Source organism: Trachurus japonicus, chromosome 16 (assembly GCF_045865225.1).
Source record: "Trachurus japonicus isolate A0001 chromosome 16, Traja_1.0".
Classification (NCBI taxonomy): Eukaryota; Metazoa; Chordata; class Actinopteri; order Carangiformes; family Carangidae; genus Trachurus; species Trachurus japonicus.
In genome coordinates this window covers 18,599,580-18,624,966 of record NC_140922.1, presented here as the reverse complement: position 1 = coordinate 18,624,966, position 25,387 = coordinate 18,599,580, and the positions used below count along the sequence as shown (strand labels likewise).

The 25,387-nt window shown below is 41.5% G+C and overlaps 1 protein-coding gene across 2 annotated transcripts in view; it reads right to left on the bottom strand.

Annotated features, from left to right (window-relative positions):
- LOC146972313 (mannosyl-oligosaccharide 1,2-alpha-mannosidase IA) overlaps positions 1-25,387 on the bottom strand; it is a 187,957-nt gene that overhangs the window by 50,007 nt on the left and 112,563 nt on the right. For both annotated transcript variants that reach the window (XM_085802367.1, XM_085802366.1), the window contains exon 4: positions 10,296-10,376. In XM_085802367.1, the coding sequence (XP_085658493.1) occupies positions 10,296-10,376 (81 nt within the window). The remainder of the gene's footprint in view (positions 1-10,295; positions 10,377-25,387) is intronic.

Here is a 25,387-nt window from a genome sequence, read left to right as displayed (position 1 = left end):
GAATGAAAAGGCCTGGATGCTACAAGGCTGACATCATTAAGAAGAGCCTAACGATCCCCTGGATTTGATTTGTTTGGCCTGAGTCGTGTCCTTTCTGACTGGAATGACTTGTGAAAGACGAAAAAAAACCATCAGTGTCTCAACAGAACTTCTATTGAGGCTTGGGCTCATTTGGGCTGGTGCCAAAGCTCTTTCTCAGGCCAAGTCCAATTACTTCAGTAAAAATGTTATGTACTGCTAAGAAAGACTAATTGAAAGGTTTATCCAAGAAGAAAACTAATGGGCTGATTGAGAGAAGGTGGGGACCCATGAAGGGCAATCATAGACACAGAAGAAAAGGATCTTTCTTGGAATGTAAAAACTGAATTTTCAATTTTTTAATTGTAAAATCATTCACACAGACGTATCCTTGGAAGCTTGGCTTGGCTGCAGTTCTGGCAAAAAAACAAAAACAAAAATTAAATTAAAAAAGGGCTGCTAGCTTATTGCTGAGTGACAGATTTATTCAGAGAGTGAGTTATTATTAGCCAACTGTACAAGACCCAAACAAATATTAAATAAGCTGGATGCTCTGGTGCTTTTAACATTTGAAGAAGCTATAATGCAAGATGTGTGAGCTGCTGGTTATGAGATGTTGTTCTTATCCGGCGCCTCTTAATTCCATAATAAAACTAAAAGATGTAAGAGTGGAGCAGAGCACAGTTATTTTAACTCTGCACAAATGGGATTAGGTGTTTGTACACAGAGCAGAATGGAGGTTTGGGATAGGGAGCTTTCCTTTCACGGCTAAGCCTGCGGCAGGGACTATGGAGCGCGGCAGGTTACTGTGCGATTATGATGATTCACTTTGATCTGTGGAAATGAAATTTCTTCCAAGAGCGCGTTTCAGCGCTTCAGCAAAAGGAGACAAACAGATAAAATGCACAGGCAGGTGCACTGCTCACACACAGGCAGCAGAACACACACATAATGGCTCAGGCACGCAGGTGTGTGTGTGTTCAGGCTCATTCACACTTACAGTACTGTACTAATTTATTTTACCCACCTTCAGTGTTAAAGCTTTTGTAATGCCAGAAATATAGCCTGACTAGTCAGCTCTGGATAAATGGATGCTGAGATAAAGCTCAGATACATCACAAACTGAAATTACCGGTACGTCTAGGCTATTTTCAATAATCTGCCAATACTCTTCTCGAATAATGAATATCCTTTTGTCTATTTGATGCCAGAAGATAGTGACAAAATATCTACTGCATTGTTTGAAGTGACGTGATGAAACCAAGTGCTCGTTTTACATAAAATAGTGATTCAGTATAGCTGCTAATAAACTTTCTGTCAAGTCAATTGATTCATTGACTAATTGTTGCACTAAGTCTAGGTATGACATCATAACTGAAACACCTGATAGACCACAGAGATAATAGACAATAGTTATAGACTCATCATTAAGACTAGCGGTGCTCTAGAGCGCAGCTAATGGGGATCCGAACAAATAAAACATAAAACATCATAAGGAGGTGTAGGACGTTTTCTATGTCCAACGTCTTAGTTGTGCATGTTAACATTAAACACAAAGTCCAGTAGGTGGGATGCCGCTGGTTGAGCACCTAAATGTTGCTTCTGGAGAAAAAACAACAGCAGACGATGTTATAATTTGTCCTGTGTGGCATTTCAATGGCTTCATCAAATTCCATATCAATTTATTGATGGATAGAGTGGTGTGGACATTTCCTCAAGTAATGCTGCTTGCATGGCTATAAACATAACATTCGCAATCATTACCAACATTAAACTGTTGTATATTTCAGATGCAGCCTGACATTGAACAGAGATACTTTGTCTTACATTAAATCAGGTATCTCATATATTCTCTGAAATCACAGGAACCACCAGTCCTCTCACCAAAGACATACTCTGCATCATCCGCACAATAAATCACCCCCATTTACAGTCTCCCCCACCTGCACTGACAAACCATATACAGTATCTCCCATTTCACCTAGACGTCATTTTCCCATTTTTCTTTGCCTCTCAGCACAGCTTATGTAAGAGGCAGCCAGTGTGATGGGGGGTGGGGTGTCCCTGTCTCTCCCTAGAGGACAACTGAAAAGTGATCCATGCACTCTGATGAATATCACCACTCACTGGACCACAGAGACTCAGATTTATTCATCTGGCTCCCACATATGCAGTAACTGATTGTACTGTTAAAAAAACTCACCTGGTATAAATTTATCTCCACTACAGTGTAACCCTTTCCACAAGGATGAGCAGCAGGGTGGGCGATATAATTTCTCTATTACCAGCTGCTGCAGTGTGTGATGGGAGAGGAATGAAAAGTAGCAGACAGCTCAAACAAAGGGAAAGTTATCCACAATTAGACCCATACAGCACTGATGCTGAACTGGTTTTGAGCAATAGAGAAAACCAATCTAACTACGGAAATTTAAATTGAATGCAACTGGACTTGGTTATTTGTCTTAGAAGACGTTTCACCTCTCATCCAAGAGGCTTCATCAGTTCATGCTCTGACCAGGCTGGGACTGGTCCCTGGATGAATGAGAATATTCACAGGCCAATCTAACTAAACTACCAATCAGATAGACACAGATTAAAAATTAAAAAAAAGATGTAATTGCGCCCAGGTTCCTTTGAAAAAAAACTAATTCAGATCACATTATGTTTATGAATCAGTGCCACAAAGTTCAAAGCACACAGTGGCTGCTGCGTGGTGCAGGTGCATATGGCCTGACAGCTGACATTTGGGTAATACTGTGGCCAGGGGCGAATGGTGCAACTGCAGCGTGTTTGGAAATGAGGTCAAATTAGGAGGGAACATGACCAGAAGGTGTGGCGGGCCTCGGCATTAACCATGACTAAGCAAATTGCTTGTTTGTTTTTTCTGTGTTCCTTTAAAGAGCATGGCGCTTTGTGTCGCAGCACTTTGATGTCCCTGAGTGGGAGGTGCAGAATCACCATTGAGCACCACAAATTACATTAGCTTAAAGACGATGTCTGATGTCTGATGTCGTTCTGGCACTAAGCGAAATGTTTAATGTAAAAAACAAACAAACAGTTCAGTGACTTCATGTGTAGACTCAAATACAAACAAGCCACAGATGTCACTTTTTATACTGGAGGAAGAGTAGATGGCATCCATCTGTCAGTCTTTACCATCCACGGAAGAACGAGCATGTCTCCCAGAAATAATGCAGAACATGAAACCAATTTGTTTTTCCAATACTGTGATGGAAAATGCGACTGCAGCCTGGATTAGGATATTCAATATGTATTTGCTGCTGTAAATAGCTGCATAAAGACAAGTCTTAGGAGGTGGGCTCAGAGGAAGTAGTAGGTATACACCTTTGAACATGGTGATAGTTATAAGTTTGCTGACTATAACTCCCATCACAGTATGTGTGTATAACAAGGCACCCGTCTCTACTGTAAGTCAAGTTTGCCAACATATCCCCAACAAACAGTTTGTGAGCTCTTGGAAAACATGCGTTCATGCGCATTGCACACACTGTGTGTTTAATCTGGGAGGGAGAGCACATGGTCGTGCCACAGCAGCAGGCGGCACAGCCACACACACAAAATCTAATTTTTCCTCGTGTGTTATCACTGACATCAGAGCAGCACTGAAATCTCTGCTGCGTCACTCCTTCCACTTCATCGTAGCATGGCTTACAATTTTCCACAAGTCACAAAATTTCATACAGTCACGGGCGAGAAATCATCTGGGTGTGCCAAAGAAGAAAAAAAAAAGAAAAGCCTTGTCACCAGGCAGCACACAGCAGCTCCAGCATAAAGGAAACACAGCCAAAGGGCTGAGTCGTTGTATAATTTCACTCTATCAATTAATCACATTTTCAGAAATGTTTACAGCAGGCTTCATTTATCACAATATAAACATATGAATACCAACAAAAAAATAATAAAAACATCTCTGTATAACCCATTTTAAAATGCAGCTGCATCACCTCATGAAAATGTCAGGGGAGTTGGAAAATTTTCTGGAGGCGCTGCAAGAGTGAGAGACACAGACAGAGAGAAAGACAAGACACGCTGGCACATGTACAGAGACGGATCATTTTCATATTCTTCCCGCGTATCAGGCTGTGATTGAGTTTTAAGACATACTGGTCGACATTAGCCGTGTTATGAATATGAATCAATTTGCTCTGCATGATCTACTCGAGCAGGCGACTAAAGGTCAAATCATTCATTCTGGGAGTAAACTCTGCTCCTCCGTTCACACATGGCGCACACACACACACAGCAAGCTGAAGTGACAACTGAGCTTCCCTCGGCACTGGATGATGTGACTTAATGATGCTGTGACAGAGAGAAAACATCTAAATAGAGAAAAAATAAATAAACTGTCATCTCTGAGAGACGTTTACAATGTACAGCAATTCAAGCCACACACAGTGTGTGATATTTATATTGTCTCTGTGTGTGTGTGTGTGTGTTTGCTCTCCTGTGTTATGACCCCAAAAAAACATATTTGGAGACAGAAGTGGGTCACCCAAATTAGAAGGAAAACAACATGGACTGGTGCAAACATTACTCCCCTCAAACACCACGTTCTCTCAAAGAAACATCTAAACTTGCACCATTGCCACCAGATTTGCAAAGACCTACAGGCCATAAACAAATATTAAAGTTCATGAGCTTTAGCAGAGTCTTAATGTTGATCTGTGGTGAGCGGCATGGGCCTTTTCACACCCTATTCATAAACAGGTCAGTGAGACATGTTAAAGAAGTGGGTTGAGGACCACCAGCGGAGTGAAACGCATGGATGTGATGGTGTGATTGACCCAGAATGGAAATAACCAGCTAACAAGATAAGAAAATGTGTTTATTGCTTCCCATGGAGAACAACATGCTGCATTTCAGTTCAGGGAAAACATATGCCTTGATATCAGTAGCTGTGCCTAGTCTTGCAGAAAGCTTATTTTTAGAAGGAAAGCTTTGACCTTTATTTGTTGGCTTGACAGGATTTTGCAGAATAAAATGAGGTTCATAATGTGGCTGCTACCAGTGATTGTAATGTCTAACTCCTAATCCTCACCTGCCTACAGCACAAAAATATGAACCCCCCCCCTCCTCTCTCTCTGGCGTTTTGCTGTTTATTCCTCTCTCTTTATTCTCTCTTTCGCCCCATCACTATCATTTTCCCCAGCCTTCCTCTCTGCCTTTCTATTTCTCTCTCTTCTCCTTTCTATGTCTTGCTTGCTCTCCCTCTTTGCCTATTTACCTCCTGCTCGCCAGTCTTTCTTTCTTCTTCTCTGCGTCTCTGCATCTTTCATGGGCAGAAATAGTCCGTCACACATGGGAGAGGGCCAATTACATGCAGGGTTTAGGGGCCCTTCCCCAGAAAAACTGGACTTTTTTAACAACACATTTCTCCATTTCCACTTCATTTGCTATGGTCACGTTGTTGTGACCACAAAAATATGTAAAATAGAAAATTAATGAAAAGCTCAGATGATAATTCAACACGGATGCACACTTTCCATCAGCACATTAGAAATAAGGTTTATTTTTATTCAAGTGCAACTTTGGCTCCATATCCTGTATACCTCTAGAGGTCTGTCTTAAGCTGTTTATCTCTATAAATAAACCATGAGCATATGTACCCACTCGACTATCATAAACAAAGGGGCCGACAGCTGTCTATCATCATCTGGTCTGCTGTGGGATTCTACTCCTCTAAACAACAGGAGAACTGCACTTGGAAAGCCCTTGAGATGTGGAGAAAACTATATTCAAAATTGTACCTGGCTGATGGATTGGCACTGGCCAAAGAAGCAGCAGTCGGTACCTGGAGCTCTGCCGCTATAAAAAGACCTGTTATCAGCTGTGGGCAAAGTTTGCTATTAATTCGGACAATTTGTCAGCAGTATTTTCAGTCCTATGTTCCACTCTTATAAAATGGACTGATTTTATTATGAGAAAAAAATGCCAGTCACAGTCACAATGAGACACAAGTGGCAGCGAAGTCGCTGGTCTACACATAAGGACTAAATCAGGGTGTAGTGTCTTGCACAGCATTTGCGTATATTGAAGTGTGTACTGCTTGTGTGATTGCACTATGATTGCACTGTCTCATCTTCAGTACTTGCATTGTTTTGTAATTACATGTTGCAAAGCACACTGAGTTAGCCTTGTGCATGAAATGTGCTTCATAATTTGATTTGATTTGCACAAGGTTGTCCACCTCAACTCATATAAGCTGGGGATTCAGCCACCTGTCCTGTCCAACTACAGCTGAGCCTCCGCTGTCTCACATCCCTGAAGTTGCTGACTAAATAAGCAGCAAAAACTTCTTTAAAGTTTCGGTGAGGAGGAAACCCCCAGCAGAATTCATAACTGTAATGTTTAAACTTTGGGTATTTCTTTGCCAGAACAAAACTATAAACAAACACATGAATTACAGTTCATCCACTTTTTTTTTCTTTTTTTTTTTTTATTGGCAAAGGTCAATGAACCTTTACGCTGTGTCATTTACCTTTTTTACAGTTGAAATCAAATGGAAATCTACTGGAAACTACAGTTTTATTAGAGATCATATACTATGAGTGAATGCTGGATTATATACTGCAGTATTAAAGAGAATAAATTAGTTTAGGGACACACGGCTCCTCCTTCACCCCAAGATATACTACTCATGACATCTTCCTTTATTTCTTTCCATCTTTTATACTCTCTCCTTCCCTCCACTCACCATGCCACTCTACATCACCTTCTCCTGTACTCTCTCATGTTTGCTGATCAGCATATGAAAACACTTCCTCTCTCTTCCCATCTCTACCCCCCCCTCATCTCCTCTTTCCTCTTGCTGATGAGCATATGAACACACGTCTTTTTTCTCCTTCAGCTGGCTGCTGCCTCCCTGCATCCCTGCTGCTTCGGCTCAGCCCACGGGCAATTTTCACACAAGGCTGATTGAATTCATTCACCCCCCCACTCCTTTTTCCCCTCACTGTTCTCTGTTCTTCTGCGAAGGCAAGGCGATGAGACAACAAGGTCTTAACACCACACACGTTTATATGCATATAAATGGACACTGACAGATGAAACATGCTGCATACACACACAGTGCAGCATGTACTGTAGGTATGCAGGCAGTGGAGAAACAGACGTTGAGGTAACATGCAAACTTGCATGTTCGTATATGGGGGTGAAGAAGGGGGCACACTGCATATGTACAAGTTCCTGCAAAGTCCCATGTGGTGATGCACATGTATGTTCTCAGGCAAACACTGAACTACATGCAAACTGATCCAACATGTCGCCCTGAAACTCACATGAAGCTGAGGATGTATTAACAGGGAAACATTTAGGTTTATCTATTTGATGAAAGTTATTTTGATTTGTAAACCAATTATCAATCATTCAACACAACACTAATTACAGTACATAAAAAGAGTCCTACAGTAATAATAGTAATAATGTCGCTACATTAGCAATTTTGGTGAGTAGAAACTGATGCTGTAAATTTAACTGACAAATCTGACAAAATGATGGCTGTAGCGGTGTCAGATAAACTTCAGGAGCAGCTGCAACTGACAACAAAATACTCAGCTGAAGCAAACTGTCACCTCGGGCTCTAACATTTTGATTCAGATTTATACACTAAATAATCTAAAAATTAATAAGAAAGGGAAATTGGTAATAACAGTAATTGTGCAGCCTTGAGTTACACAAAACAAGCTGAACAGAGGCTTACTGCAAGAAAACCAGACTAACATCTACAGTCGTATCTCCCTTTGTCAGAGCTACGCGGCCCGGCTGAGTGTGTGTGTGTGTGTGTGATGGTGAATGATGAAAGCGTGGCAAAAGGGGCAGGGGTTGGCAGCGAGCAGACCCGTTTGAACAAGCCGTTTAACCTGGGGACAGCTTCCATAAAATCGAGCCATTATCCTTCTGGGGCCCCAAGAAAACACTACGCACACATACAAACGGCACACACGTACATGCAGTACACACATGCAGGCACGGTCAAAACAACAGGAGATTATTAATGGCCAGGTGCGGCTCCTGTTCTGCTCCAAGCACTTCTCCTTCAAACTGCATCCCGCAAGGAGCCATAATCATCATCCGCTCCCCGGCAATCATTTACAGCGGCACCAGCTGCCCAATGTCCTCTGGTCAAACTGGATCCACAATCTCGTAATAGTCACTCACAGTGTATCTCTGGTGATTTAAGTCTCTGCAGCAGCAACAGACCTTCAAACTGTTGGTTTCATCATTCAGATGGAACAGGGGACTCGGAGCAACACAGGCCTAATGGGGGAAATCGAGGGGAGGGATGGTGGGTGGGTGGGTGGGGGGGGGGTCCGGTGGTTATAAATCTCACTCTCAGGGACCCTTCACAGAAAGCACACGAGTGAGCCATGTGATGGAGGAGTGCTCCAATGTAAAGGGTATCGATACGTGCGTCAGGAAACTGAGATGGCATGCTCCATCTTAGGTGAATGATGGTGTGGTGGAAGAGGTAGGAAAGTCCAAAATGAAGGAAAAGAGGGCGTGGGAGACGAGCGGCTGGTGTCTGAACAAAACTTGGAGCAGAGACGGATGTCGACACTGATCACACCGACTGAGGTCAACAAGAGTGAAATCAAACGATGAAGAAACAAAGTAGTAAGGTGCCTTTACAGATTTACTTGGCGTGGCTAGTTGAGAGCATGGATGAAACACTTCCTTCTTTGCACGCTCACATCCACACTCCCATATTAGATAATGTCATTATCAAAAGGCAGATACAGAGATTTCCATGGACCAGTGAATAAAATAGAAGAACATTTTCTGCATCGCATTATCGGCACGCAAATGTGGAATAATGGATAACTGCATATTGTGCTTCAGTGACGTGCTCATATTTCACTCATGGTGGACAATTTTTATGCTGCTCTCCCTTCAACTCGCTTGGCCTGCAAATCAATGTCCATTAAACCAACTTGAGTGTTCATATGTCACTGGATACTATCCATTAATTCTGCTCCTGTACGGACTTCAGCTCTCGTCCACTGAGAGGCTACCGGCTGCCCAGGATGTTGTGTGCATGCTCCAGGAGGCTGCTGCAGGCAGATGCTCATTACGCTGACATGCTGACCTCCAGTGACTTCACAACACAGTGATAATGAACTCAACCATTTTGTGCTGTGTGGTTGTCACAGGCATTTTTTTTTTTTTTTGAAGCCTTTATTTGTCCTGCCAAGGTTTACAGAGCCTCCACACTTCTGGCAAGGCCGTGCTTCACACTCATAAAGTTTCACAGCTTCACACCTGGATGCTGTCCATCGTAACCGCAGCCCGCAACACTTGGAGATGTGGCTTCCTCAAGGACACAGCTGTGGTAGCTCTTCAAGCAGAGCAAAAAAATCATTCTCATTCATTGCCTTCCAAATTTAACCATATTATTCTCACTTGTCAGTCTGATTATCTAACCTCTGTGCAACACAAGTAATATAAAGTTAGAGCTAAGTATTTACATTTTTTTACTGACCATCCATGGCCACAGCCGCTGTGACTGCACAGAGAATTAAAAAGAAGCTCAAGGGTTCACACAGCACCTCCAACTCTAAATTAACTCTGCCTGTGACGAATGTCAGCAAATTAAGCTGAGAAACACACAGAATGTAAATAAGACATCCTTATAGTTAGCAGGAGGTGAATTTCTCCTCTGTGGGTAATAGCTAACCACCTCTCCACTCCTCCAGCCTCTGTGACAACAAGCAACACATCCAGGACCGGTGTGTCGACTGGATGCAAACAGACCATGAACTACACTCCCAGTAAGACAGCTGGCAAGACAGCCTGCAAATAGTCAAGTAATGAACTGCCCAAACTCTGTAACTCAACAAGTTGTGTTTTTACTACTTAGAAGACAGCTGATTCGGTTGTCACAACAGGGCCTTTTTTACGGTCAGTAAACCTTTGGATAATCCGCTACTTTTAAAAATCAAACATTTTCCCATCAAAATCAGTAAAACTCCAAAGACAATGGGGTTTGTGTGTGTGTGTGTGTGTGTGTGTGTGTGTGTGTGTGTGTGTGTGTGTGTGTGTGTGTGTGTGTCTGTGTGTGTGTACACTGTTTAGGTAGCCACTGTTATTTTGTTTGTATAAAAAAAGTCTGAAAAAGCACTGACACAACTCAGTGATGTACACAAATGCAGTCACACTCAAGAGGCGGCCTCTACATCATTCAATCTGCAGGGGTGGTTGGGGATAAAGGAAGCAGCAGATCTCACCAAGTGGGGATAACAGACATCTATTAATCTTACCTCCTCTCCTGTCAGGTAATACGCCGACAGCAACCCGCCGACGTAACGGATGTTCACCTCAAAGAGCGATGCTTCACCGTTCTGTTGAGCCAAGAGGGAAAGAGATCAAATTGTCAGAAGTCATATTCAGCCAAGGTCTGAGTCAGTGGTGAAGCAGCACAGTGATGATTATGGATTGTACTCATCATATGTTGTTTTTCTTACTTCATCAATGCTTTTTTTGAGTGGGAATTATTCAACAACTGGGCTGGCTGGTACATTAATTGTCCTTTGAAGGCTCTTGGGTATGCCGCAGCCCAGATGTGTAGATAAATATTTCATGTCAAGCTGTTAAAGTCTCATGGAGGATGTGACCTAAACTGATCACAGTATGCAATGAATGTTTGTTGCATAGATTCCATAGTTGCATTAGGTCACTTATTCAGACGCCATACTTAAGTAGTCTGCTGTATGGCTGAAGCTGAAGCTGTTCTGAATCTTTTGCCCTTTCTGGACTTTACAGTACATTAATGGCATCTATGGCACAGATAAGTTGGCTAACCTGTGAACTTAGAGAACACTTAGTAGAAGTAATACATGTTTTGGATTCAGAGAAAAAACAAAACAAAACAGAATATCTCCAGATTTTAATTGAGTGAGAGCAGCCAAAATTCCCTCTAAACATTTACTACAAATACAAACTCACTCAGGCATCTCACACTCGATAGTTGTTGCCACGTCCTATTTTGTTGGTGCTGGAACACAAAGGCTGCTTTCCAGTCAATCCCCATGACAACAGCAAATGTGCTTGCCAGTAGGTGATGTGACAGAACTACAAAACCTCTACTGATTGACTCATTGATTAACCCTATTATCCCTCTAAAGGAAATTGCAGTGCATTCATAAACCTGACAGTTTAACACAGGAACGATATCAAGCCAATAAAGTAGTGCAAGTTTAAATCAGCATCAATTGCCAACATCAAAGAGTCAGTATAAGTGCATTAGCAGCATCCTCACTGCCAGATCGCCACCCCAAAATACAATATAGTCAAGTGGGAAGCCTTCAGCCATAAATTCCTATAATTAAAATGTGTACTCACTCATTTCACACATTACTTTGGTTTTGTTCAGCAAAGTCTGGTAGATCTGAGTGTTTACCCAACCTTTGCTTTATTTCTGCTATGTTTTTGTCATATTTGATGGATACTCCTGTGGGGAGAGGCGTTGGTTCAGGAGAGGAGCTTCAGAGACACATTCCTGTTCCCGCTGAGATGTTGTCTGAGGTGTTTTTGTGCTTGCTATGCTGGTGCAAAGGTAAAGGCTTGGAAGTGGAGATGTAATGTACATCGGTCATCATGGGAAATGTCAAGTCTCTGGCCAACAAGAGTGCTGAGCTGGAGATATTGGTGAAGACTCAGAAAGTATCTACAGTATTTCATGTTATCATAACAATACTTGTGTGCATCCCACCAACGGCAACTGCTGAAGTTCCATGTGATGGTCTCCATGAAGTTGTTGCTAGGATACAGACTAAACATCCCAAGGCACTTGACTTCAGTCATGTTTCCCTGATGGACTCACTGGAGGATGTGGTGGAGAGATGTGCACTGAAGAGAGACCATTCTGAACAACTCAGATCATCCACTTTATAACATCTGGATGGACCTAAAAAACGCTATTAGGTTTTTTAATTCTTCTGCAAATGGTAGATGAGCTGACTGACAGATGAATTTCACTTTGGGATTTGAATTTGTATTCAAACGCAAGCTGCCTGATGGTTGATAGGCCCATTGAACCACTGTGGGAGCAGGACTTAGTGAATATCCTGCTTTATGAGACAACCTCTGTAAGAACCAGGCTCCCATGATTCCCCCTCCTCTCTGTCTCTCTGCAGGCCCGTTGAAATGGAGATTCCCTCTCCAAAGAATTCAATGACTACAATCAGGACGACCTCAAAAAGTCAGGCCACAAAGTTTAAGCCTTGTAATCATGTTCCCCCCAGTGTTTTGTTTCCTCTTTTGTCTGAGAGTCTCTCACTGCTGCAAGGAAATATCGATTAGAAGAGAGTCGGTTCACAGATTCAAGTTGAATTTTGTTCAACCCACTGTGCTTTACTATGAAATGTCGACTCATCTGTTTACAATATTAGAGCCAATCTGATTCTGTATCAGATATAGTCAGATATTATTTTGTACCTGATTACTGTTAATTCTCAGATATTGGTTGGTGACTTTGACCTTCGCAATTGAACTGTGAAAACACCAAGTACTGAGTTTTGCTCATGTTTAAGAGGGGAGTAAAAAAGAAGACATTCACCTATAAAATTAACGCAACTAGCTGTTTGTGGCTGGAATCTCACATTCATTCACAAATTCTTCTGCAGCCCTACTAACTTAAGAATTCTGCTAAACTGTGTAGTTTCTGTGTGAGCTTAAAGAGAGCTTTAAACTGCTCTGTGTGTGTGTTTTGTTTAGTTTTTTATAATTTAAGAGCTGCTATTTTCAACAAAAACGGTTTCAGCTCTCAGCTACATAGCAAAAACATAAATATCCAGTCCAACCTTAACCCAGGCAAAAACAGAAACGAGACACCTACATACCTGAAAAGCTCTGGAGCAATATCTAATATTGTCTTGCTGCTATACAAACCCTTCCAAGGAGAAGAACTGTGATACGTTGCGGCTTCTGTTTGCCAACATTTACAAGTACTTCATCTACTTCTTTTTCTAAATTAAATACGAAATAAGAGGTAACGCTGCATGCGTCTCGATGTGTCACCATAATTATTGCCTCTTATGCTAGCTGAAGGTTGAGGCAGACTGGTACTCATTGACTTGGAGACCCATTGAGAAGGAAATTGCCACCTCAAGTGTGTATGATAAGGAAACTGTAATTGGGTGCCAGAGAGAGCAATTAGCTCCACTCTGAGGAACAGCATAGAGATGAGAAGTCACTGGCATCTGTTCCATGGTATCATTTATCTCCATATATATCTTTGCCTTTACATTTTATTATGCTTAGTCCTATTTTGTGTTATCAAATTTAACGCAAATTTTTAGATGCTAACTGCAAAATGCTAGTTTGAATATTTCTTCACTTCTCAGCAGCAAACAAATTTTGGACACACTGTTTTCTTTAGAAGGTCCAGTGTGTAATATGGGGGTAAATCCGTGATATCTAGCGTTCAGATTCTACTTTGCCGACGGGAGGGGTGAGTGCGAGCGAGTGAGTGAACGCTGCAAAGTGTCAGTAGCCTCCTAGGGAAAAAAAAACCTGTTTACCACAACTGGGACGACTGGGAGTATTTCAGGAGCATGGAGCGATGAAGTGAAGATCTAAACCATTATACGACATGTCTGCTGTTTCCTACTCCTTCCTCTTTCCTTCCGCCTTCTTCTTCGTTTATGTATTTATGCACGCGGAACATACTCTCTGGCTGGCTAGATTTCCCGTTCAGGCTGCCGTACAAACATGGCGACGCAAGATGGCGCCACTCTCTAAAGCAAGACCCTTGCTAAATGTATATATAAAAGAAGAATTAAAAGACTACGAAAACCAAATTAATTTTCATTTTAGCGATTATACACTTCAACAAATATATTCATGGGTAGTATATTCAGATTTTGCCAAAAAATCCTGCAATTATTACACACTGAACCTTTAAAGGAATAGTTTTATAAAGGGAAAAGACCGTTACTTTCACACTTCAGTATTTATGAACACAGAAGCTGAAATGTGTTAATTTGTCAACTCTGGAGGTGGTTGTAGACAGATTTTATTACCCAAGCTCACTGACTGCAGCGTTACATTTACAATACAGACATAGGACAATCTTCACATGTAACCTTGGCAGATTCTCAAACTATCCCTTTAACGTACAGTGTCCTTGTCATGTATTATGTAACTCAATGAATGCGGTAATAAGAGCAGGGGTGTTGTATCACCAAGGTGCTGGCTCCGCTCCTGAAGTCAGCACACTGGTGACATTTCATGAGACAAAGCATTGACGCCTCTGGCAGGGCGGCCAGGCCGAGCCGTCTTGCCAGCCCTGAAATGAGTGGGCCCAGTAATAGTACTGAGATGGCAGTGATTAGGAACGGAGTGTCTATTTATCACTGGTGATCGTGGCAATCAGGAAGACAGGCAGAGAGTGCAGCAAGAGAGGACACGTAATGCTGACAAAGGTTTTGCTAATCAGACTTTTACTTCACAGTACAGGTCCAATAAATCACTCAGCAGGCTTTGTATAAAACTTCCACTCATACTGATTTCAACATCCAACAAACTGCGTTTAGACAGAGAACATGCCTGCGGGCACCAATTCTAATACAAAGGGTTTTGTTGATTTTTGTATCAGAGGAAAATGCGGGAACAACTAACAAACTGTTTCAGTACAAATGGGGCAACCACTCAGATTTGCAACTCCATTAAATCCACCAAGAAAAAAGAAAAGAAAACTCAATCCCTGAGGTTCTGAAGACACAGAGGAAACAATACGACCAATAAAAAGCCATTTCAAAGTCATCTGAGAGCCCGTTTTGAGATGAACAAATACAAATTCTGCATTTACTGTAAGTGTACAGTGCATGAGGTCGTAACAGCAGGCTGGATTTGACTCTAGCTGCAACCTAATGGGTTTTTCCAGCTTAACATTCAAATTTGTCCAAATCAGCATCAGACTGCTGTGTTTTTATTCATTATCCAAGTTTAGTTTCTGATTAAAATACAGAATAATAACACTGCAACGCTATCAGGGCGTTGCACTTGAGCTGTTAATTGGACCAACATAGTATCTGGCTGATGTGGATAAATGAAATATCATACAGTAATACTCCCCTTTTCTTTCCATAATTCTTATTAAGTTAAGAAAAAATGGGGAAAAACTGAAAGTAATGATTTCAGTTTCAGAGATTAATTAAGTTCCTAGAAATTTACTTTTCATTATAGGGGGAAAAAAATATCAATGTGGAGCAGATCAAAGACAATTATGGGAAATGTCAGCATAAATCATTTAGTTTCATCCGAGCTGTAAAAGCCTCTATATTTCCCCATCATAAGTCTGAATGTGACAGTTGGTGTTATCCCAGATTAACTCAGTTTTGTATGGTTTTAGGCTCCTTTCTAGCAAATAGATCATGTATCAGTCATAAGAAAATCACAAGGGTTTCCTAAAACCACAATTAGCCCCCCCAAAAAAGCAATTGTGAAAACAGACCACCCGCACTAAAGCATAAAATGAGTTCAATTTAACTGTGCTGCAGCTCCTCGAGGCACCTTTATGCACGGTACGGCAACCATTAGTGCTCTCTTGCAAGCATGAAAAGAAATCAGGTAAAGTTAATAAAACCCATTTTTACTTTTGTCCCCCCTCGCAGCGCGCAGGCTGAGGACCTTGTTGGGAGACGGCACCAAAGCTCCCTCCAACCCCTGCAACCCAGACAAAACTCTGCCTGCCGTTTCTCCGTCTCCCTTCATTTCTCTGGCAGCTGCATGATCACTGAACAGCAGCGACAAATCTGCATTGCAGTGCCACAGCTTTAAAACAATAACAACATCTGACTTGCACAAACATGTTAGACGTGACACTGTTCCAATGGCTGAGAAAAAAACAAGGTGAAATCTACTATAAATACTCAAGTAGAGCATCCTGAATATCTCTGCCTTGTATAGTTTGAAGATGCTTCCCAAACTAACATGTTTGGTTAGGTTAAGTGAAGCCTGATGTGTTTGTCATGTTAGTTTTGTTGGAGTGAAGAGAGTCAGTCAAACCACAGTATGGACTAAACAACTGGACCGGAACCACCTGAAATGTGATTTTAGCATATACTCAAAACCTAAACTACAAACAGAACCACCTCCTTCTGAAGATTGCTGATAGTGAACATTTATATCAATATTTACAACATCAGCATACTGTAGATGTATATATAAAATCCTTAGGCAACCATAGTAACATTAATGCTTGTCAGCACGTGAGTGTTGCCTGATTAAGCCAGAAGTGAGTGCTACAGTGATCCCACAATAAAACTCCCAGTTCTATTTCTAAGAAGATGCCTCTTTTATAGTCCTGCAACATCATCCGTCTGTCCGTCAAAACAAACCCAAAATCGTCCACGCCCACATGGTGCATCTTTTCTATCTAATAGATTAAAACATGACTCAGCAGTTTCACAAGCAGCCAGCCGTATAGAGCTTTGAGGGAGTTGCTGACCGACCAGCATGTAGTTTAGCTTAGCCTCAGTTGGTAACAGTTCTCTAGACGAGCCATTCCCAACCTTAGGGTACCGACCCCTAATAACTGAAGTGTGATCTTAAGTGCTTGATTTGTAAACTCTAAAACATTAGAGTGAAATTAGAGCTAGAGTTTTATTGACAACTCAAAGTAAATTTTTCTGACGGCGCTTTATCCATTATCCGTTCACACTGGCGGGGTGGCGGTGGAGGGGTCGTGCATGTTAAATTGGGGGTCGCGACTCAAAAAGGTTGAGAACCACTGCTCTAGACGTCCCAACTTCAGAGGTCATGGTTACACACACTCTTCTGGTGAGTCCTGTATGTGGGCATACATGTGACCCATATGTTTGGCACATCGACCACTCGAGGACACATCATTTTTCCCTTAGGCTGTGTTCGAAACCGCATACTTCTCCTACTACTCGTACTACTCATACTAACGATTCGGCCGAAATATTGAGTATACATCATGAGGTCACTACTCATACTCAAACTACCCAAGATGCAACGCAACGTGACGTCAAGGACCGCCTCTTCCTTGCTTTTTTTTTTTTCTTTATTTAAGTGTTCAAAGTGTACAAAAAGTGTCAAACACTGACACATAACACAACACAAGAGCTGTTTCATATTCAGAAAGACAATGGATAAAATAAATAAATACAGCAAGGATCTCATTCAAATAAGTAGAAAATGAAGAAAATTAGACAAACAGAAACAAAACAAAAATAAATAAATATTGTCATGTCAATACATAGGTGTGTAATAATCACTGTTAACAAATTCCATTAAATGTCAGGAAGTACAATAAATACCTTTTCATAGTTTTCTAAAAAAGTTGTGTTCTTTTTATTTTTAACTAAGGTTAGGGATTTATAGAGAGAATTGAATTCAATTAAAAAATGAGAAAAGGTTGGTTTGGAGGTTGCAAACTTTTGCTTATGAATAAAGTATTTACCAAATAAAATGAAAAAATTAACTAAATACTGAAGACTCCTGTTCTTCTTATTTTCATAATAACATATAACATCTTTAAGGGAGAAGCAGTATGACATGTTTACATGGGAGAAAATATAAGAACACAAGTCTGACCAAAATTTCATTGTTACATTACATTCAAAAAACAGATGATTTAAAGTTTCTTCAGTATGGCCACAGAAAACACAGGAGCTGTCCAAATCTATAAATTTTGAAATAATCCCCAGAGCAAGTATGATGTAGCGAAGACGGCGGGCGGATCTTCGTCTCAGAGCAGGCAAAACTCTCCGGTAAGGCATTTTAAACGGGCAAATTCCGTTAACGGCACGAGGTCGGTCCAAACGGCGTTTCCAAGCTAGCCACAGTGGGGACAGGTTCACTTCCTGTTTATGAAGTAAGAGCACTGACGTCATTGTAACGGCTTTCTTTATGGTCAATTGCAACGGGTGCTTTATTTTGACACAGAAACCGGAAGTACAGTGCTCACTACGGCTGGTTTTACTAACGCCAGAGAAGTCCGACTTCGTCCGACTAAAATTGTAAATAGGTGTTATTTTGTCATTTTTTCAACACCATGGGGATACGAAGTAGTACTTTCTCGCCTGAAAATGTTTCAAATGTTGCTGAAGTTATATATTTACACAGTTTAGAGCTTAAGTGAAATCAGCTTCAGGGCGGCTGATTTCGGCTCGGGCAGGAGCGAAATGCATTGTGGGTTATCATAGTACGCAGTAGTGTGAACGCTCTGCATACTGTATGATCGATTAGTATGTAGTATGGAGTATGGAAGTATGCAGTATGGAAGTATGTAGTATGGAGTATGTGGTTTCGAACACAGCCTTAGTCTCGACCAAAGGTAGAGGACAGATGTGAAAATGCCTTTCTTACCACTTTCAAAAGGATACACTGATGACTTGAATGAAAATAGGCAGCTGCATACTGAGTTAAACGATGCTTCAAATATCTAAACTATGCATGATACAAGTAGAAAAATTAGCATTTTAATTGTTCTACAAAATGTATAATTGTATAATAAATGATAGTTGTGCAGGAGGAGTCACAGCAGAAAGGAAGATTAATTACTGAGCGTAATGACTCGTTGGGTACGTTGCTGCCGTAGCTTGTAGGTTTTCTGCTTCACCAGCACCATCCAATGTTGCTGATGGTGTCTGATGCTAGTTTCTTTGCCATGGCTGCTGAATACTCATCGACAAAGACTGTCGTCAGATTCAGCCCAGATTTGCCTGGGACATGAGCCTGATTGGCACGTCCTCTGTGCTGCTGTGTGCCAAGGAGCCGACGAGACTGCTGCCCACTGCCGTGTCCTGCTCTGATGCTAATGTAATGATTTACTGCTAATAAAGAGGCATCATTGTCACCGGGCAAATGACTCTCGGCGTTGCCGTGATCCAGGTTTTCGACGAGCTCCCACATTTCAAAGCCAAATCAGACTGATGTGACAGAAAAAAATTAGCCAATGAGCCGGGGATAAAAATTATGCAGATGATTGCCTCTCCTACCAGAGCTGGTGAGTCACACTTACAGGCTGCGATTTAACTCAACATCACTAATTAACATGGAGAAATCATGAAAGACCAATTAGATCCTGCAACTCTAATCTCTGTCAGTCTAGCATCCTTCAACACTCAAAGCTGCTGCTTCCATTCAAAGAAGTTTCACAAGGCTGCTCATCTCCTCCCGTCTACTTTCAGGACAGAGAGCTGTGGCTGCTTTTTTTTTTCTTTCTTATTGTTCAGTAATTACAGTCTTGATCGGCATCCAAGCTGTGAGAGTAGTCTGCAACATTAGCGTTAATGATCCTAACCTCTGCAGCATGCGAAGACGCCGTCTCTGATGGAAGTGGAGCTCTTAAATGCTTGCCTGTAAAAAGATGATGAGTCCACACAGCTCAATATTTAGGCGGGTGATATCAACCTAGTTGTAAAGACTGAGTGATGACAGTATAGTTTTAAATTGTTTATCAGAGTTTAAACAGACAACCACATGGTGAGTGTGATGGGACATTTGATTTTTTGTTAATGGACATTTGAATTTTAGCATCCCTCCCTCTAATGTAGTTCTCCTATTTACGCAAGTGCACACACGTTTAACAGAAGAACTGTTAAGGAAAAAATGCTAATATGAAACATTCCAAAGGTGACATTGTCTAGTTTCTTAGAGTTTGTGTTTTTAGCATTGGACTAAACCCTACAGTAATACAGACTACGTCAATTCAAATACGTCTAAGAAGTATTTTTTCTCCTTCATAAAATTACGAATGAGTTACTGAGGGTCCACGTGTATTCAAGGGACTAAACTATATTGATCTTTGCCGTCCTTGCAACAATTGTACTGTTTCAGTGCAATTTGTGCCTTTGAAGCCGACATCATCTCACCAATAGAGATGTTCTGTTCTGGATGGGAGTGCGCCTTGCAGGCACTGGTGAAGCTGTTGTACAGGTGTCCCCCTCTTAGCTTCATTCTCTGCAACAGCTGTGGGGCTGTTCATGTAAAGAGCTCTACAAATGTTCCAAAACTTGTTGCAGGAGATGACAGAGAATATTAGGGAATATTAAGCCATACAGGCAGGATGTTTCTTAATAACACTGCAAATCCACAAGTCTGATATACGTAGATGACCATGTTCATGAATGATAGAAAGGTGGACTATGAGAGGAGAGACTATGCTGTGTCTCTCCTCACGTTCTGTCTTTGCTTACCAAAATAATTGGTGTTGTAAACCAAAGACTCCAGCATAGCCCTTTGTTAAAAAAAAAAGTCTACATCTTCGGTGGTTTCATGCAGCCCTGGCTGTCTTACTGGGGTGAATGTAAGTGGAGCAGGCTCCACGTCCTCATCCTCACCAGCCTTCCACTACTGCTGCAATTGTGGGGGTGAATGAGGAGTGCAAATTGCTCTATGCTGTCTTACTCCCCCGGCTCTGGGCCTAACTCTGGGTATGACTCTACCTGAGGGACCTCTGAAAGCCAGCGGTGGGCAAGGTGGCAGCAGTGTGGTCTCTTTGAAGTGGCTTTGAGGCGGTTTCAAATTACAGTTACGCAATGACACTAAAACACAGGCTATCTTTCTTTGTCAGTGGCAATGAAACTTAAACATGAAATGGGGTTGCGGAGGGGGAGCTGAGGCGGAGCTGCAGACCGCCGGGCCACCCCCCGCTGAATGCGTTTTAAAGACACAATTAGCAACCGGAGCCTCTCGCTCCGTGGCCACTTTATCTGGTGATGTGCTTGTAGATTTTCAGAAAAGAGGAACATAAAAAATAGAAGTGAAAGCAGAGTAAGAAAACAAAAATGCAAATGCAATCTGTGTTAATATGGATCTAGGGTAAAAATAAACTTGCTCACCAAAAATAAGTAAACACACAAATTAAGTCTTGTGACAGGATCCAAACTGCTGCGTTGCAACATTAATAAGCAGACCTCCTTTGTGTTATTCCATGTCTTATAGTGTTAATTAGCTAGGTTTTCTTTACATCTATCATTGCACTATTAACATGTTCCAAAAGACTGACTTTCCCCTCTCATTTTATTGCTCAGTGCAGCGTGGTTCTATGATCCCGACCTAATGACACACAAAATAAATAATGCACCTAATTAAAACAAGCTAATCAAAAAGAGCTTATGTCGGCTTGAGTGAGACGCGCCTTTTCATTTTGCGGCAACAATCAAAACATCAGGAAGTCGTGTCTCTTCCTGGAACCATTATTCACTGCTGGTTTGAAATTTCAAACTGTTTCTGATTTTACTCTCTTGTTACATTCCCATGATGCATTTATTACAAGCTCGGGGTAGATGCTTCCTTTTTCCATCACAGACCAATAAACTCTGATTAAATGGTCCGAGCAGAGAGGCATTAAGATAAACTACTGACTAATGGTTCTAATCTCGTCAGGTGTGATTTATTTTATTTCTTTGATAACACTTGGCTTGTAGAATAAGGCAATTAATCAGTGGGTAACGTCTCCCTCCATCATCATATAGACACATACACACAAAAGAGATAATCTGCTTCCATATCATAAACATCTCCTCTAAATCCTCTTAAGTGGTGAATTAACAAGCTGGTGAATTATTAATCAAATGCTGCCATAGTGATCACTCCATCTATTTTACTCACATCATCTGCACCCTGAAATATTTGTCAATCCTCATTGGTCTATTTTGGGAACTTATCTTCATCTTTTCATGTTCTCTCCATCTCAACATCCCCACACACACGCACACACGCTGAAGCACGAGAGCAATATTGTGTGCACAGGTCTCGGTGCTCTCCTGGGGGATGCAGCAGCTCCCCACTGAGTTCTCTATGATAATGCTCGGTCTCGTGGGACTTTTCTATGCTCTCACTCTGCCGTTATTATTCACCCCGCTGCAGTCCATCTTCCCACTTTCTGACTCTGTGTGTAGCTGTCTGCCTCTGTCTCTCATCATATACCTCCCACTGTATTTGGCCTCGCTGACTGAGCCACATCCTTCACTTTGCCTCAGCAGCGCTGGAGTCTCGCCTGCTCCCAAACGGCCGACAAGGAAAAAATAAATAAAAGAGGCACTTGAGCTGCTTAATGTTCCACGATATTCACGTTGATATATTAAACACCCAGTTATGCAGATGAGGCCATTAACTGAGCTAATTAATGCATCAATTATGAATATTTCTGTTTCAATATACATGTCTCCATGACTTCAGTGGTATCTAAATGAAACTAAATGACTTGCAGTTGCTTGAAGGAAAAATGTTTTTCCCAATTAATTTGCAGATTTATGCAGGAAGGTGGCTCAAAACATAATCAGATGATTTTCTCAACAAAGGGGCTTTTCTTTTGATAAAGCAGTGGGGTTTTTATAACACCATGTTACAGAGCCACTGTGTCGTGGCAAATCTAAACAATTATCTTCATTACAAATTCAATTGTAAACAATTTTATTCCCATGAATCCATAAATAATTGATTCCACAAAATGTCAAAAGGTAGTGAAAAACTCACTCGTTTCCTCGAGCCCACACTTAACAGCCCAAAACTAAAATATTCACTTTGAAATGATGTAAAACCCCCAAATTTGAGCAGCAGGAAGTTACAAATATTTGGCCTTTTTGCTGCTAAATTATTCATCATTAATCAGAAATCTTGCAAACTAATTCTCTGTTACTTCATCATTTCAACACTAATTATAACGTGGTGCCAACAAAATATCATCTTTCACTATGGCATCGCACATATTACGTATGTACTGTACGTATATTACGGTCCACAGCTAAAGTAAGCAGTAAAAACAACATTGATTTCAGCTTATAGTTTTTACATTGTAAACACTGGACCACTGACCTCCTGGAAAATGTTAGTCTGATATACACCAAGGGAAATAGCAGCACTTCAGCCACTGTGACTGTCCCAGGGTGCTCACCACCTAGCTCTGCTAACTTTGTCTGCTGTTTGGTGCTGTGCAGGTTGTGGAATTAATGGAGTTTATGGGAGCTACATGCTGAAGCTAGAAGCAGTGGGAATTACCCAGTTGTGGGCCATAACACCAAAACAATGAGAAAACAATGAGCTGAGAGTCACTGTATGGAAGCTGCTGGTCTCCTTGTATCAGATTTCATCAGTATAAATCAAAAGCTTCTCATAGAAACCTCAGCCTCAAGGCCAACAAGCTAAATAGTCTCGGCATTTTACACATCCAACATATGTACAGTAGTACATCGATACTCCATGTCTGAGCCAAATGTGGCCTTCTTGTATTAGTCCCATGTCAGCATTTGCTTCTGCCAAATGAGCCTACAGGGACAAAGAGCACGAGTGAAACAAAACGTGTTGGTAAATATCCGTTATGATAAAAACACACCCACACAAAATGTCCTTTGCCCCGCACATCCTGAGACAGAATGTCAACTCAGCTCGACCTCAGCCTGGGGGCACGGTGTCCTCACTGAAGCATCTCCCGGCGCCGTGAAGATGCCGCTACTTCTCCTCAGACTGGGAGCGAGTTGGGTCTCGTTACGAGTAGACAGGGGTCTTTAGGGGTCAAAAAACAGCGCTGCAGAGGTAAACAACAACCTTGCTCCAGGTCTCCTTGTTACCAGCTGCTGTCACTTCCAAATTCAAATGCAGACGTACATTCGGAAAAACAACTCATTACGACTCATTAAAAACTGGCTTATTTACAAGACGGGATATATCATTTGGATGAGGATGTCCAAAGAATGTTCGTCAGCCTCAACAATGTGATGATACATCCATATTTAAAGACTCCTCTCCTGAAAAGATGTAATATATTCAGAATATGTTTGTCTGCTTAAAATATTTTAGGAAAACAACCTACACATGCACCTGAAATGATTTGCCTAAGGCGTATGCAAAGTTGAACTCTGTCAACAACTTTTTCTTTGGCAATTACGCTAGAAATAGGTACCAATGCACTTCTTGCATGTGTGCTGCTGTGTCAGTACACACACACACACACACACACACACACACACACACACATATACACGTTGTATATTGTTCAGTAGTTGATGAAACACTGCCGGCAATCTCTCAGATGATTTGATGAAGTTCCTCTCCCAAGTCAACTCGCTCAGCTTTCTCTCCTGTGCGTGTCTTGTGTGAGAATCTGCAAGTAAATAGTGTCTTTGAACTGGCAGCACAAACTGTTTCTGGCCTCTGGGCCCAGGATCCTTTTTAAGGTGGAAAAGATTAACAGCAACAACAATAAGCAAAGTATCTGCGCTCGTATAAGTCAATTACATCTTGATTATAACAGCGCTGATATAAATGCACTTGAGCTATTTTCAATCTAAATGTTTTATGCTGCCGGAAAGATGATTTGATGTAATGAAATTGAGACCTCAAGCTCATGCAGACAGTCTGTGCTGCATACAGACGCTTTGCGTTGACAGAGGAAACTTCAGGGAGATCTGAGGGATTGTGTTTTTGTTCCAGCATGTTTCGGGGAGATATGTGCTTCTCTCTGTGCACAGCTTCCACTGCCATTTCTAGAAAATATTCTGCATCACTGCTGCTATAACCGCCCCTGCTGTGCTTTTCTTCACATTTCAGACCACAACACCACATGTGGGCAAAACAATAACCCAAAACAAATAGGGCCAAGAATTTAAACCAGGTTAGCAGCTCTGCCAGGCTGGATTTCATAAACTACACTATGCTGCTAACATGCTGATGTTATACTAATCTCAATCATGGTCACCATACTAGTATAGCATGTTTGCATACTCAAATGTGCTAATGGGAATTGGATACAAAGCACAACTGAAGGTGGAGGGGCATTACTTTGCAGATAAACCAAAAAACAAAGTGAAGCTTTGGCTCGATGGTGGCGCTCTACTTTATGGGACCATAAAAGTCATTACAATTCAATCCTGAGGGAAACATGAGTCTCTCCAGGATTGACTGGACAGGACCCCACCTACAGCCATCAGAAGGTGACGGGGCTGAATGGGAAAACAGTATTTTTCAACCAATTTCTATGAAATGCATTTCTACTGTCTTTCTTTTTTAATGTCCTTTGATAACACCAACATGTTAATATTGTTGTTGAGTGTTGTTGAGTGTTTTCTCTGTTTCCTAAAAGACATTTTTATTGATTCATTAGTCTCATGCATCAGTATTTCAATGGTCTTCGGATTTGGGCAGGTTGGTAAGAAAAACTCGTCCGTAGTTACAATAACTGCAATATTTCACAGCTTCCTTGCTAAGAATCAATCAGTCCGACACTCCCTCCTGTTCCTGCCTCGAGGTGCACTCAGATCCACTAATGATTCAAGCAATTTTGAGTCTGAGAAGGAGCTGGTTGCAACATTACCCTTGAATAACTGACTTTTGTGACCTGAGACCAGCATGCAGGATACAGGACTGGGCAGTAGTTTTC